This window comes from Martes martes (genome assembly GCF_963455335.1).
Source record: "Martes martes genome assembly, chromosome: 4".
NCBI classification, from domain to species: Eukaryota; Metazoa; Chordata; class Mammalia; order Carnivora; family Mustelidae; genus Martes; species Martes martes.
In genome coordinates, this window is record NC_137891.1 from 138,353,667 (window position 1) to 138,370,213 (window position 16,547).

Genomic DNA, 16,547 nt, shown 5'->3' on the forward strand with positions numbered 1-16,547 from the left:
CTTTTCTCAGGAATCACAGGGGCACCTGGGTGGCTGTTTGCCTTTGGCTCAGGTCATGATCTCAGGGTTCTGGGACTGAGCCCCACACTGGGCTCTCTGCTCACTCACTCTCTCTCTCTCTCAAATAAATAAATAAAATCATTTTAAAAAAAGAAAAAGAAATCACAGTTCTGTTCTGCTTTTGTCCCATATCTGGAAGTAGATGTTTCCTACATTTTATCCAGTTCTCTAATTGTTTATGATAGAAGACTAATCCCAGACTGTATTACTCCCTCATGGCCAGAAGGAACTTATGAAAATATAATATATTCAAATATTTTAAAACTTGATTTTCTTTAAAGGAAGCAGTGAAATGGGGTGGTGACTTGATGGAATGTGTGATCTATGTCTTAAATGGGAGTTATTACAGTGTGTCATCAGCTGAGAAGAAAGCTTGATAATGCAAGGAAGAGAGGGGATAACTACAAGAGCAAAGTCCTTGAGTAAGCTACAGGGGATGGGACTCAAAACACATGAGAAAGGGTTCACTTGAGATTGGAACACAGAGAACTCATCCATGATTAGAGAAGAGAAAGATGTTGTGTGAGCACTGATATGAGCAAGCTGGTAGATTTTGGTGAGAAAAGCAATTGTAAGAGAACCTCCCTAGCTCTGGTTTTCCTGCTGAAAATCCAAAGCAAGGTCATCAGGGAGTGTCTCTGGCTCTCTCTCAGGGAAGCCAGCTGCCATGTTGTAGTGTAACCTACGGAGAAATCCACATGACAAGGAACGGAAGGAGACCTCCAGCCCCAGCCTGGTAGGAACTAAGGCCCTCGGTCCAATAGCCCATAAGGAACCGGGAAGCCCGGGAAACAGATCCTCCTGAACTTAAGCCTTGAAATAACTGCAGTTCTGGGTGACATCTTCACTGCAATCTTGTGAAAGACCTTGAGGCATGTGTCCCCAGCTAAGCAGTGCCTGGATTCCTAAACCACAGGGCCTGTGAAATGCTGAATGATTGTTGTGTTAAGCCACTAAACTTGGGGTAGCTTATTATATAGCACAGATAACCAAGACAGGTATTGGTACATGGAAATGGGATGATGCCATACAATAACACCTAAAAATGTGGGAGTGGCTTTAGAACCAGGTGACAGACAGAGGCTGGAACAATTTGGAGACACAGGCTAAAGAAATCCTAAATTGCCTTGAATAGACTGTGAGTGGAAATGTGGAGTTTGAGGACACTGCCAGTGAGGGTACAAAAGAAAGTGAAGAATGTAGACTGGAAACTGGAGGAAAGAGAATCTTATGTAGGGGCAGAAAGCAAGCTATACACAGCATGTGCCTCCTGAACTGGGTGATCTGCTGCAGGAAATTGCCAAGGAGGTGTTTGAAGGTGCCTCTTGGCTTCTTCTTGCCACAAGAGGAGAGAGATATTTTGAGCAAAGGCTGTTAAACAAAAGAAACCAAGATGAGAGCTGCGAGATACCTAGTCTCTCTAGATGGCATAGATGTCGCTGCTAGGACATGGCTTTCAAGCAAAGATCAAAGAGAAGGCAGAGGAGGGCTTATCTCTAAGAGACCTGTGGGCTTTTACCTAATGGGGTGAATCACAGTGAGAGTCACAGGAGGCTGTGTGGCTCCCGTGAGAGAGCAGGTAGCAGAAACACTCCTAGCTCAAACTGAAAGGGTACAAAATTAAACAAAGCCACTGGATTCCCAAAATTGTTCTGAGAAAATTCCCCCACTGCGGAGATGTACAGAAGAAAAGGGAGAAAAAGAAATTCAGAAGGCAGAGCCAAGAAACATGGAGAATTATTCCAGACATTGAGGCAATAGAGGGAAGAAGCCTAAGGTGAGGAGGAGGAGGAGGAGATGGTCAGAGAATGAGGTGCTTGAGACTGAAATACAAACAGAGCACGGTTACCAGTAATGGCAAGGTCTGGAGCAAGTCCACAAGAATGGGTGAACTAGATGGGGTGGAGAAGCAAGAATAGGGAAAGTAAAGCCTTTAAGAAGTTGAAGGTCATCCATATGGACATGGAAATCACCAGGAATGCTGATAGGGAATAGTAAAGAGACAGAGTAAACTAGGTGTTAGCAGTTACAGAAGCCCAAACTCTTTGGATGACCCTTATTGATCCACCTCCATTTCTCACCATTCCCCAACTTGATAACACAACCATACTTACCTTTTCATGTCCTCAAATGACCAGATGTGAACTTGCAAATGCTCCTCACTCTACCTGGTTCATCCTGTGTCCCCCTCGTAATCCAGTCAAATACTTCTAGTGCCTGTCTCTATGTGTTTTCACAAGTCCCTGTGTTTATTTCACCAGTGTTTTCAAACTTTGTTATGTTCCTCATCTTCACTGTTAGCTCCAGGAGGGTAAGGGGTGTGTCTGAGCTGTTCAGCGTGGTTGCCCACACTCAGCTCAGTGGCTGGTGTACACAGTGGACATCTCATGAAGGAAGAAAAGGATTTCTCTTCCATCTCAAAGATAAAATGTCCTAAAGCAGTTCCAAAATAGCACATTTCTATGGTATCTCTCCTTTGGATTCTCTACAAACATTAATATCTGAGCTCAAACAATGCTTTCTCTTAAGGGACATATTTATAGGGCTTTAAACCCGTTATAAACATTAGGTTTTAGTTCCTTTAAGAAACATACTTATTTACACATAGAAGCATTTGAAAGATTTCTTCCAAGGATTCTCTAATGTCTGGAGAAAGGGATTTCGATTTAAAATCTCTTCTTACAGAAACCACCCTTACGGATTTTCCCTCCCATGGAGGTCTTGTTCATTATACTGACTATCTCTTCCTCCTAATCTGAAAAGTCTTATTTAAATTATTTGGAGATATAGTGCCCAAAGATGCACACAACAGAATTTAAGACAGAAACAGCATGTAACAATGGGTAAAATGGACATATTAACCAAATTGTATTTAGGAGAGAACAATTAATGTGGGAGGGGGAATGCCACAACCCCACAATATTTCTCAAACTGCATGCAATTATGATAAGTTTTCCTGTACTGATATTTTTAGAAGCCTGAGTTCAAAATAAAAGCAGTTCAGGATGCCTGGGTGTCTCAGGCAGTTAAGCACCTGACGCTAGATTTCAGCTCAGGTCATGATCTCAGGGCTGTGAGAGGGAGCCCTGAGTCAGGCTCCGTGCTGGGTGGGGAGCCTGTTTAAGATTCTCTCTCTCCCTCTCCCTCTGCCCCTCCTCCAACTTCTCTCTCTCCATCTCTAAAAATAATAATAATAATAATAATAATAATAATAGCAGGTCAAAACAATCTGCTAAATCCATCATATGAGCAAGTTAAAAATCTATTAATTTATCATAATTTTCTCATTTTCCTGGGTCTGACAATTTATATGAATAGACCAGTGACTACTTGGCTGAGTGATGTGAAATGAAAATTCATAGCTGTAGCCAAGTTATGCAACTTTGTAATATTCTGATATATTCAGATGTATCTTTTTCTGAAAATGCAGACCTCTAGATGTAAATATAATCTAAACCTAATAAAATTTAAATCCTTACAGATAGTCACAGAGCTTTAACACCAAGCACACTGCCCTACCCTGCTGATGATGTTTGAAATTCTCTTGAATAAGCACCCAGAGAGTTTCTAATTACCATCCAAAATATTTAGGTCATCGTAGGAATGTGCTACATTGCAAAGGAATTATTTTCTCTAAACCAAAATCTATTTTGCTCAAAAAAGTAGGAAATTTTCTGCTCTAAACTTCAAATATATCTCCAACCAAAAGAAGGTTTCCTTTCTTTCCTCATTACTCAAAGTTGAAGTGAGCCTCCTTCATTTTAAGGCCAACCTTCCATCTGTGCTCTCTTCCTGGAACTTACTTATTTAAATACTCACTCTCTGTCATAGATCTTCAATGGATTCTCTTCCACCATATCTTCAACCTTTCTCTCCCTGATGGGTCATAATCTACAGACTAGAAACAAGCTCATTCTTTCCTGTCCTTTTAATGTCCACCCTTGGCTGTCCATCACCAATTACTACTCCAACCTTTCCCACTTTAAAACCCGTTACTTTGTTCGCCTCTAGAGATCCATAGCGCAGTCATCTCTGTTGTGAACATGAATCTAGGTTTCCTGGCTGCCCAGCATTTGTCTGGAAAATCTAACATTTTGTACAGCTCAAACACTGGCAGCTGGGGGCACCTTCTCACCAATCGGGCAGTCCCATTCAGAACGTTGGCCCTAATGAGAACTACCCAAAGAAGCAGGGGCTAGCAGGCTTCCAGAGTCATCTAGAATTCAGCTGCACTAGCCATCCCCACCTACGGCTTCCGCAACAATCTTGTGCTCCCATGGTTTCACGTACATTCCTAAACAACATACAAGAGTAACTACTCCAACTGAAGCCATGTGCAAATCTGCCCCAACAGTAGTCTGTGATGCCTCTGAGACAGACAGCATAACCCTTCTTTTTTTTTTAAACATCTTTAAATTTCTCTTTTAATTATTTTAATTTATAAGGGTATACTACATGTTGGTGAACTGAATTTAAATTAAAAAAATAAATTTTAACTTAAAATGATTTTTAAATATATAATTAATATAATTATTTTATTTAAAATATACATAACATAAAATTTTCCATTCTGAGTGTACAGTTCAGTGACAGTAGTACATTCACATTGTCCGATAATCATCACCACCATCCAGCTTCAGAACTCTTCTCACCTTCCCAAACTGAAATTCTGTACATTAAACAGGAACTCGCCATCACCCCCACCCCTAGTCCCTGGCAACCACTATTCTACTTCCTATCTTGACTCATGTTTACATGGACAGTTTCTAGCACATTGCCTCTCAACGGTATGCCCTCAAAACTGTAAAACTGAAGGGAATTAGTGTCCTTCTCCTTAAGCGTCACAGAAAAGAACAAATTAGGAAAAATTTTTAAAGAGCTAAAATTCATCTAGAAATGATACGTATTGTCACTGGAGTTATTAGGAAACTTGAATGATGTCTTCGCAGGAATCATAAGTGTATAGCTATTTAAAACCACCATCTTGACTCTCTACCTTGCACAAATAAATATTGAACACTTACATTTCTAAGCTAATAAAATGATCAAAGAGGAGAAAAGGATCTGCTTGACAAAGAAATGTATAGCAAGTTTTCCCCCTGCACTCAAATATCTAAGAGCCCTGAACTGAGTTCATCCTTCTGGCAGAATATACACCCATCCATAATTGCTGTGTCTTGCTACCTTAATCAACAGGAGGAGCAAAGAGGAAACCTAATAGAGATTAATATTGCATGAAAAAGACATAAAACTGCCCTCTAGAAATGGACATACATACAAAAGGAAATGTAGGGAGAGGAGAGTTTTCGTAATCCACTTCTGTATATGGAAGCTCTTGCATTTAAAAAAAAATTGTATAGTAGAAATCTCCAAATTAATTTATTTGGCACTTACAGAACATATAAAAGATGGACCTTAAGGTCATAAGTCTTGAAAGGATTCTTAAATAATGACTCCATATAACAGATGAATAATTTCAAGTCCTCTTTCATCCAGCACTGTATGTTCCAGTTTGCACCTGAATTAAAAATAAACTACATTAAACCTGAAAAACATTCGGAACAACTCAGTGAAAGAGAAGAACTAAATTAAATTTACCAGTGTTCTGATACAACTTCCATTACCTATTCTGAGAGAAAAAGAACCGGCTCTAACCAGTGGTATGTATCTACCTAAGTCACTTAGGCCCTAAACCTAAAAGTTTCCTTTTAGGTAAAGTAACGGAGTTAAATTCTCAAACTTTTTTTTTTTTTTTTTTTTTCCAAATCTTCAACTGCTTAAGTAGGACAAAAGACCTCACCTAGCTCAGTTCACGCTCACTTTCGAAGAGGAAAAAAAAAGCATTCAATATCAAGGGACGAGCAAATTGGAGCAGTATTTCTGAGTTTGCTTTAGCACTAAAAGCACAGTGATTCACATGTGAACCATGATTCATGTCTTGAATTCTTGTTATTGTAATATCATAGGCCCCAAATACAACTGATGCAAATATACTTCACTGTGCCCTGGAAAACTCACCTGGTAATAAATTATTGGTGATTTGTAATTTAAAAAGCAAGAATAGCAACAACTACAAATAACGGCTAACCCAAGACAACGCTAACATATTTCCCCAAACCTGAAGGATTTGTAGCTGGTTGGGATTTTACAACACTGCTGAGCCCTTACGAAGTAAACAGCATGCCTGATAGAAGCACCTGTTGAAATACTCAGCAATCGCCACTTAACCTACCAATTTTAGTTAAACTCACTAAGAGGCGACTGGTTATGGAAGCTTTATTTGTGTGTAAAATTTAAATCTACAGCATCATAATCATTCCTCTTGAAAACTGAAGAAAGTACTAACACTTTTTGATCAAAGCTCATCACAAAGACCCTGCCTTATTAAGTTCACTCTTGGTATATTTAATAATTGCCGAATAGCTAAGTTCCCCTACGAATTAAAAAAATATATATGCCTTATTTAAAATTAAATGAATTTTATTAATTAATGGCCATTGACTCATTTGGAGACACTAGGAGCTATTACTACTAACTTGTTTTAAAACTCTGATTTTATTGTATATTTATGCTTTGTCCTTACTCCTGCACTGATTTCAATGAACTGGAGTGTTTCTACCATCTAATCAGTGATACTCAACCAGGGACAATTTGGCCCTCAGGGGCATCTGGCAGTATTTGGAGATATGTTTGGGGGAAGGAGCTACTTGCATCTAATAGGCAGAAGCCAGGGATGTTACTAAACATCCTACAATGCACATAACAGCCCCCTGTAACCAAGAATTGTCTTGGCCCAAAATGTTAATAATGTTGACATTGAGAAATTCTGATTAACCTTTTATAGGAGTGTTATACTTATATGTGCCTCTATTTTCATACTATAGGTCTCTGTATACTGATTTAATTGACACTGCTCTGTTAGCTTTTCCAGAAGGCTTGGAAATAACTTTGTGGTTTTGATTTTCAGATGCAGAATTATTACACTAGCTACATTCAGTATACATTATACTTAAACAACAAAACCCCCTTGATTTAAAATATGTAATTGGCTACTGAGAGATTCCTTGCTTGAACAAACATTATTCATAAGTGTTTTAAAATTTAACTAATTCAACAGTTGAATATTTTAAAAAGATTTTATTTATTTATTAGAGATAGACAGAGAGAGAACATAAACCAGGGTTTGGGGAAAGGCAGAGGGAGTGGAGAAGCAGACTCCCCACTAAGCAAGGAGCCCAATGCGGAGCTCAATTCCAGGATCCTGAGATCATGACCTGAGCTGAAGGTAGACACTTAATCAACTGAGCCACCCAAGTGCCCCCAACAGTTGAATATTTTGAATATTTTATCTATTCAACAAAATAATGCTTTTTCTATTTTAAAGCAAATTTAGAAGATTGCAAGTAATAGATTTATAGGAAAAAAGAGTCCCCTCATTGTATTTTTATAAAATATAAAATAATTTGGGGTTCATTAGTTTGTTCACATGATGAATCATAATTTTATTACTAATACAAAATGATGATATGTATAAGAATCCCATCTATATTACATTTCTTCATATAGGTTTCAGAGAAGGAAAACATTTTGTTTAAAACAGTTACTAGGGGAACATCTGGATGGCTTGGTTAAGCAACTGCCTTCAGCTCCGGTCATGATCCCAGGGTCCTGGGATCGAGCCCCACATCGAGCTCCAGCCCCACATCCGGCTCCCTGCTCTTCCAGGAGCCTGTTTCTTCCTCTCCCTTTGCCAGCCACTCTGCCTGCTTATGCTCTCTCTGTGTCAAATAAATAAATAAAATCTTTAAAAAAACAAAAACAAAAACACAGTTAATAGGTAATGCTTGGAACATTAATATACTTACCTATTTGTTGAAAAACTAAAGAATTCACTGTTGAAACAAAGTCCTTCCCGTCAATGTTGTCTACATGTACAGAACAGTTTTTATCTTCCTTGCTCCAAAAGCAACAGTAGAAAGTTGTTTTGGAAGATAAGTTAGAAAAGTAGGTAGTACTCAAATTCAATTTAGCTTTGACAACTGCCTCATAATGTTCGTTCAGATTGGAAGTGTTCTTGGAGATTCCAGTTGGCAAGAGGAAGTCGTAGGTTGTATTTGGTGGCATGCAAGACAGCTTAAATCTCCAGGGAGTAATTGGATATGCCAAGTTAAGTGCAGTTGTCAAATAAATAAATTCTGTTAGGATATTAAAGACACACAGAAAAGCAATTCGTCATTTTGATTAAGACATAAATAGGAAATACCTGAGATTAAACCACGTAGAGCTCAGTCTGTGCCTAATGCAGAGCTCTGGGCTTCCATTATACAATGTGTGATACTTGGAAGGGTACATTAATTTACTGAGATAACTTCACCCTTTAGCACCTCTTCTTGGAAATCTGAAAATTGCTTTGAAAATTGAATTCAAACACTTCAAATGAAGCATTTTCAAATGCTGATTAATCTAGCCTATGAAAAAAATTATAGCTAAATATTTCACTTTTTCTTTAAAAATTATTCTTTTTTTATATTAACATATAATGTATTATTTGGTTCAGGGGTACAGGTCTGTGATTCATCAGTCTTACACAACTCGTAGTGCTCACCATAGCACATACTTCCCCAGTGTCCATCCCCAGCCACCCCATCCCTCCCACTCTCCTCCACTCCACCAACCCTCAGTTTGTTTCTTGAGATGAAGAGTCTCTTATGGTTTGTCTCCCTCTCTGGTTTCATCTTGTTTCATTTTTCCCTCCTTTCCCTTATGATCCTCTGTCTTGTTTCTCAAATTCCTCATATCAGTGAGATCACAGGATAATTGTCTTTCTCTGTTTGACTTAATTCGTTTAGCATAATACTCTCTAATTCCATCCATGTCATTGAAAATGGCAAGATTTTGTGTTTTTTGATGACTGATATTCCATTGTATGTATATACCACATCTTTATCCATTCATCTGCTGATGGACATCTAGGCTCTTTCCATAGTTTGGCTATTGTGGACATTGCTGCTATAAACATTCGGGTGCATGTGCCCCTTCGGATCACTACATTTGTATCTTTGGGGTAAATACTCAGTAGCGCAATTGCTGGGTCGTAGGGTAGCTCTATTTTCAACTTCTTAAGGAACCTCCATACTGTTTTCCAGAGTGGCTGCACCAGCTTGCATTCCCACTAACAATGTAAGAAGGTTCCCCTTTCTCCGCATCCTGGCCAACACCTGTTGCTTCCTGACTTTAGCCATCCTGACTGGTGTGAGGTGGTATCTCCCTGTGGTTTTGATTTGTGTTTCCCTGATGCCAAGTGATGTTGAGCACTTAAAAATAATATTCTAATGAGCTTCCAGTACAAGTAGGAAATATCTGGATGTGCAATTATATAAACAAATATTAAAGTGTTGTTTTAATATTTCTTAAAGAAAATATTACCAAAATGTTAGCACTATGAGTGTTTTTAGAAGAGTTTGTCTTCAGCATCAGAACAGCTGGATGATCTCTTGAATCTACCCATGATCCTCAGATATATGACACTGTCTAAGACATGTCTTTAATGCACTCTCCAAGAATCAATGCACAAAGACAGGAAAATTCCACTGCTGATTAAAGACAATTCTCACTTTTTAGACATATAAAAATTAAGAATAATATAATCTCATACTTAAAAAATTCTGAAGAGTGGTACTTGTTTTTTTAATCAGTAATTGTTTGAAAATAAAATAATTAATTCTCAATAATTCTTTCTTTTACAAGATACTCATATAATTCAACAGCTGTGTTGCTTCACATACAAACCAATGCAGAGTGAGAATTCTGAGAATTTTGCATGGATTTGCATGGAATGAGAATTTTGAAGAATTAGGGTAAATGTAAAAATGTAAGAAAATTACAATTTTTTTAAAAACCAGTTCACAAAAAAAGCTTTAAATTATTAAAGTAATGTATGTAAAAATATCTAAATAATATATAGGTAATGACTGTTAAAGTTTGATTTCTAAACTTTTCCATAAAAGTGAACTAACATAAAAAGGTATCAGATGCAAAAATTAAAGCGAACGTGACCAACATGACTAACATTTTGCCCACACTGATAACAGTTAGGTATCATAACATCACCAAAAGTGACTCCTCATTACAACTGTGTTCCTTTGGACTTCATCTTTCTAACATGTTTCTGAAATTAGCACATGTCAATAAAAATAGGTTATTTCTTTGGTTTTACAAAACTATGAATATTTGTTGGTATTAACTAAAAGCACATTTTCTAGCTGCACATGGAATATTCAGTTGGCTGAACTGAAATGAGTCTAAAATCCTCAAAGAAGTATTTGAAATTTAAAATGTAATAATAAACGTCATAGACATAGCAACTATTGAATCAGTTTAATTAAAAGATGGTTCTATTTTACACGCTTCTTTTGCAAATAATACTTCTTTCCCTCCAGATGAGCCCTAAACAGCCAGGAATCCAGAATTTGCATCTGAAGGCATATGTTATCATGGTAACAACATCCCAAGAACTCTCCTGATTCATAAAACTTCATCAAACAACAAACCTTTTGGAAAGCCAATGTGAAACACATTGAATGGAGCCTAATAAAAATTAGTAAATTCTCTCATTGGGGAGAGAATGAGTATGTTGTTACTTTTTGATAGTTCCTTGTAATATAGGTTTTCTGAAATCTGTCAACAGTGGAGTTATTATGCATATTTTCTATAAATCTATACATGGCTATAAGAAGAAAGAACAGTATGCATGAAGAAAACTTGGAGAGAAGCTTAGAAGAGCACCTTCAGATTGGATCAGCCAAGGAGATGCTTAGAACACACAGGTGGACAGCTGGACAAGCTCCCAATATGGTTGCCAGATAAAATGGGTTTTGTTAAAAAAAAAAAAAAAAGCTTGACCTTAATTTTTTAAAAGATTTTATTTATTTACTTGACAGAGAAAGAGCACAAGCAGGAGGAGCAGTAGACGGAGAGGGAGAAGCAGGTTCCTTGCTCAGCAAGGAGTCTGATGCAGGGCTTGATGCCATGACTCTGGGATCATGACCTGAGCTGAAGGCAGATGTTTAACTGACTGAGGCACCCAGGCGCCCCAGCCTGACTTTAGTTTTTAGAAACTTGGAACACAGCCTAAATTAGATGATTTGAGTTTTTTGGTTTGTTTTTTTTTTTAATCAAAATATCTCTAGAATGCAGTAAGAAACAAGTCAGAGAATACTATGTTCAAAAGTCATGGGCACCTGGGTGGCTCAGTGGATTAAGCCTCTGCCTTGGGCTCAGGTCATGATCTCAGGGACCTGGGATCGAGTACCACATCGGGCTCTCTGCTCGGCAGGGAGCCTGCTTCCTCCTCTCTCTGTCTCTGCCTGCCTCTCTGCCTACTTGTGATCTCTCTCTGGCAAATAAATAAATAAAATCTTAAAAAAAGAAAAAAAAGTGATTGGTGGGGCGGGCCCCTGGGTGGCCCATTTCCTAGTGCCTGCTTTCCGCTTAATTCATGATCCAGCTCCTGGGATGGACCCAGGCCTTGGGCTCGGTGCTCAGCGGGGAGTCTGCTTCTCCCACTCACGTTCTTTCTCTCTCTCTCTCTCTCTCTCTCTCAAATAAATAAATAAATTTTTTTTAAAAAGTCATTGGCAATGGGTGACTAATTTCAAACAGAAGCATACTATGATTTATAATAGTTAAAATCATGACATTAAAAAATTATCTGTGAGCTTTCACTTGAGGATACTCCTGCAGTGGATAGAAGGAAGACTAGTATACATTTAAGTCTTCTTCTGGTGATATTCAAGATGGAAATGTTCAACATAAACACCATCACTTGACAATATCCCCTTATAACATTACACTTGTCATTGTCTACTGGAATTATAATGTAAAATAGCATTTAAAATGGCATCTCCCTTCTACTTAAGAATAAATCCATTATTTTGTGTCATAGCAATATATTTTACATATTATTACCAAGTAAATTGCTTCTTGGTACAGAGAATTAGTTTTCACTAACTTCTGATATTATACATTTATAATCTAATAATGCTACATTTACTAAATTAAAACATTCAAGTGTCACCATATCATGTTTCTATGCATGTATAAGGATGTTAGTGTACATAAATAAATTTTCTGTATTATAAAAGAAAACAAAGTAGCAAACAGTGGGCAGGAAGAAAAAATCTGCAAAACATAATAAATGGTTAAGGGCTTGTGATGATTAAGGTAATGTGTCAACTTGTCTAGGGCCACAGGGTGCTCAGTCATTTGGTCAAACAGTTTGGGTGTGTCTGTGAGGATGTGGTGGATGAACTGAACATCTGAATCAGTAAAATGAGAAAAGCAGATTGCCCTCCCTACCATGGAAAAATGGATGGGCCTTATAGATCAGTTGGAAACTTGAATAAAACAAAAAGGCTGAAGTAGAGGGAAATCTAGCTGCCTGACTGACTTCAGTCTTTTCCTTCCTTTGGACTCAAACTGATCATCAGCTCTTCTTGGGTCTCAAGCCTGCCAGTATCCAGAATGGAACATATCCCATCAGCTCTCCTGGCTCTCCAGCTGACCAACCAAAGGTCATGGGACTTCCCAAGCTCCACCATCTTGTGAGCCAGGTCTTTATAATAAATCTCTTTATCTCGCTCTATAAATCCTCCTGGTTCTTTCTCTGGAGAACACTGACTAATACAGTGCTGAATATCAGTGATATTTTAGAAATTCTGAAAACGTACGAAGATAAAATCCAGCAACAAAATGGTCAAAGTACATGATTTAGAAACTTGCATGAGAAATATAAATGGCCTATAAACAGTGCTCAACCTCACAAATAATCGAGTAAATAAAACTGAAATGAGATGTCATGTTTTCCTTATCTGATGGGGCAAAAAGGTAGAAGAACGATAATATACATCTTTGACAGAAATACCATGGGATAGGATTCACGTATTTGTGTTGGTACTGCAAATGGTACAAGGCTTTGCGAAGAAGATTTCACAGTACCTACCAAATTTTTAAATGTGCATACTATTTAACATAGAAATTCCTCCTTAATAATTAATCAACGGGAATATCCTCCCAAATATATAAAGATATATGCATGATTTCAATGCAGCATTATTTGTAACAGATAAAGAAATGTCTATCAATGGGGAATTGGTCTAGTAAATTAATAATTTAAGGTACAGTCATAAGTTCATTGCTATGCAACCATTAAATGAATAAGCATATCAGTAAGTACTCAGTAAAAAAAAAAAACTTGTCATGGTAAATTGAAAAACTATTAAGCAGAAAAAGAATAACAGAACAATAGATAGAGACCAATTCTATTTTTGCAACCATAGATACAAATTGTGTGTGTTTTTGTGTTACAGTTCTGGAAAGTTACACATCAGGTTGTGCCCAGGAGATTGGGAAGGATTTTCTTCATTTTCACCCTTACACTTCGGTTTGGCTTGTATTTTTAATCATGAGCATGAGAATTTCTAACACAGACATGGGACATTCTGCTAGCCAAAAAAAGAAACAGCATCTCTAAGGGCAAAATCTCTTATATGTGGAGATTTAAAAAGCAAATTACTTACCCCAATGTAACAAAGCCACACAGAATTTTTGACAAGTCATCTTACTTCAGAGAAGTAGACCTGAAAAACAGTACATCTAAAACAAATAACACACAACACACAAAAACACCCGACATCGATCTCTACAAGCTGTCTGGGGAAATATAAAAGGAAAAGGATTATGAATAAGTCTTTAAATTTTAATCCTCTATAATACTGTGCCATCAATATCAGAGAAGTGTCTCACATTAAAGTAGAGCTAGACATTATAGATTCATTCCCGTGCACATGCTTAAAATAAAATATTAGCCACATATTCACATACAGTATATTCAAAAAAATTTTAATGTTCCTTTATGCCATGACCAACCAGGCATCATAGGATAAGACCAAAATTTTAACTAAACAAAAGTGTTCATAAAGTTGATTCAATATGTATACCATCAAACATTAATTTTTTTTCATACTCAACTCTTAAATTTCTCTTATTTTCTAAAGCCATTACATTCACTGTGATACTACAAAGCCAAACAGTTATAGCATAGGTAATGACTGTATATTTATTTCCAATAAAGAGGAGGAAATTACCCTGTATACTTTTGGAAACCCCTAGTGTTTTTTTGCAGAGGCAGTAATACTCACATTGGAGAGTTATCAGAGTAATCTAAGGAAAGGTTGATGGCTTAATATATCCAAATCATAGGCTGAATTCAAGAGATAAGCTTTCCCATGAAGTCTACTCAATTTTAAATACATCATGAATAAGATTATTTGTACTAGGACATCATGAATTAGATTGGCAGCATAATTTTAATATATTGGGCTTTGATTCGTAATGAAAGCCTAAACGCTTTTGTTGTTCCAGTGTTTTTTGTTACCTCAAACTGGGGACTCACCTCACTACAGAAAGTTAATCTGAGGTAAAAAGCTCTGAATTAGGTGTCAGGAGTCTTGAATGTTGATCTAGACTCTCCGACTAATCAGCTGTAGGACTTGGGACTTCAACACTCTAGACCTCAGGTTCCTTGTATACAAATCCCCCTGATGGATGAGCTCTATAATCCCTTTCAGAACTTCCCATGATTCTGAGAGATTTTATTTTAAAACAGAACTCACAGCTTTACCACAAAGAATATTATAAAATATGAAGTGAGAAACATGTCTCATAAGTCACATCTGCAAATTGGTACCATGTGATGAGTAAACAGGAAAACACGTTTGTTATTTCATGACTTAATGATGCTCGGGAAGAAAAGGGATGAGCATAAACATTTTGCTGTCTGATAAATTTGTTTTTCAGCCTCTCAGTTTTCATCAGAAGTTTGATTCCTTATACATGGGTATCACAATGTGTCTTTAGGACTTCTAAACATCCATTTGGTCTTTTGACTCCTCATTATCTAATCATACGCATTTTTATTTTATTTTATTTTATTTATTTATTTGACAGACAAAGATCCCAAGTAGGCAGAGAGGCAGGTAGAGAGAGAGGGGGAAGCAGGCTCCCTGCTGAGCAGAGAGCTCCATGTGGGGCTCGATCCCAGGTCCCTGGGATCATGACCTCAGCCAAAGGCAAAGGCTTTAACCCACTGAGCCACCCAGGCACCCCCATATGAATTTTTTGATACCTGTTCGTGAATACAAAATTTTCTCCTAAGGGGAGGTTGCTGGGGGGCTGGGTGAAATAACTGATGGGGATTAAGGAGGGCACTTGCTGTGATGAGCACGGGCTATGGTATGGAAGTATTATATCACTACATTCTATACCCGAAACTAGTTATTACACTGTTTGTTAACTAACTGGAATTTAAAATTCAAACCTTTAAAAAATATCTCTTAAAATAAACCTAAGAGCAAGTTTCATAATCAGGATGTGTCATAGATACAACATATCATTAGACTAAGTGTTTTGAATGAACCAACTGGTAGCAAATAATTCAGGCCAACAATTGATTTGACTCATTTTTAACTCAACTGATCTTCTGAGTCAAATGACCAAACAGATCAGTTGTTCTTGCTTATATAAGACAAGCATTCTTTTATTTAATGTTCCATGCAAAACACAAACTATTCTTATGGTTTGAATCCTTGCAGGCAGGTTTCACTCTTACATAACGGAGAAACAAGCACAACAATGAAAAGGGCATAGATGCAACCTTGAAGAGAGTGTGAAATATTGTCCCTTATATAGACTCAATGAGACAAATATTTATATGACCCTACATTGTACCAGAAAGGAATATATAAAGAGGTTTACAGAAACACAAATAATACCGAAAAAAAAAAAAAAGGCAGAAGTTTTTAAGCTGTGAGGGAAAAAAATCAAGCAAAGCGAAAACTTATGGTAAGATGACCAAAGTAAGTGTAATATACAAAATGCCATTAAGTTGAATTCACTTTTTAAAGATGAACTATTAATTTCCTTTATGCTTTCTTCTGATCAAATTGTTCAATCATATATTCAGAGTACTTTTACACTAAAATGAAACCAACAGCTTAGAGGAAATGTTCAAATAATCCCAACACTAAGAACAGAAAGAAATTTTTGCCTGAGTAACTTCAAAACAGGTAACATCCTCAAGAGCATCCTAACCATACCAGAGTTTCACGAGAACTTCACAATTCAACAGATTCTCAGCCCCTCCACTGCCGAGACCCTATTCTAAGCCACCACCCTCTCCTCCCTGACAGTCAGAAGCACCTCCGACCTTGTCTCCCTGCTTCTGCCCTTACGCCTCAGTTCAGTCTATTCTCCGGGCAGCAGACAGAGTGGTCTAGATCATGTCTGTCTTGCTCCAAACTCTACAGTACTTGCCTTTTCATTCTGAGTACAAGTCTCAGTCCTACACAGAACTACAAGGTCCTGAATCTCGACTGCCCCTCTGATCTCGTCAACTACTGCTCTTCCTTTGTTCAAGTCACCTTCTCAGA

The 16,547-nt window shown here is 37.4% G+C and overlaps 1 protein-coding gene across 2 annotated transcripts in view; it reads right to left on the bottom strand.

Annotated features, from left to right (window-relative positions):
- The window catches only part of LEPR (leptin receptor), a gene marked incomplete at its 3' end in the record, with an annotated part of 84,039 nt that overhangs the window by 52,028 nt on the left and 15,464 nt on the right, over positions 1 to 16,547 (bottom strand). For both annotated transcript variants that reach the window (XM_080801355.1, XM_080801356.1), the window contains exons 2-4: positions 13,638 to 13,697; positions 7,926 to 8,255; positions 5,455 to 5,578 (exon numbers count right to left, since the gene is read on the bottom strand). In XM_080801355.1, coding sequence (XP_080657481.1) covers positions 5,455 to 5,578; positions 7,926 to 8,255; positions 13,638 to 13,677 — 494 coding nt within the window. In that variant the 5' untranslated portion in view covers positions 13,678 to 13,697. The remainder of the gene's footprint in view (positions 1 to 5,454; positions 5,579 to 7,925; positions 8,256 to 13,637; positions 13,698 to 16,547) is intronic.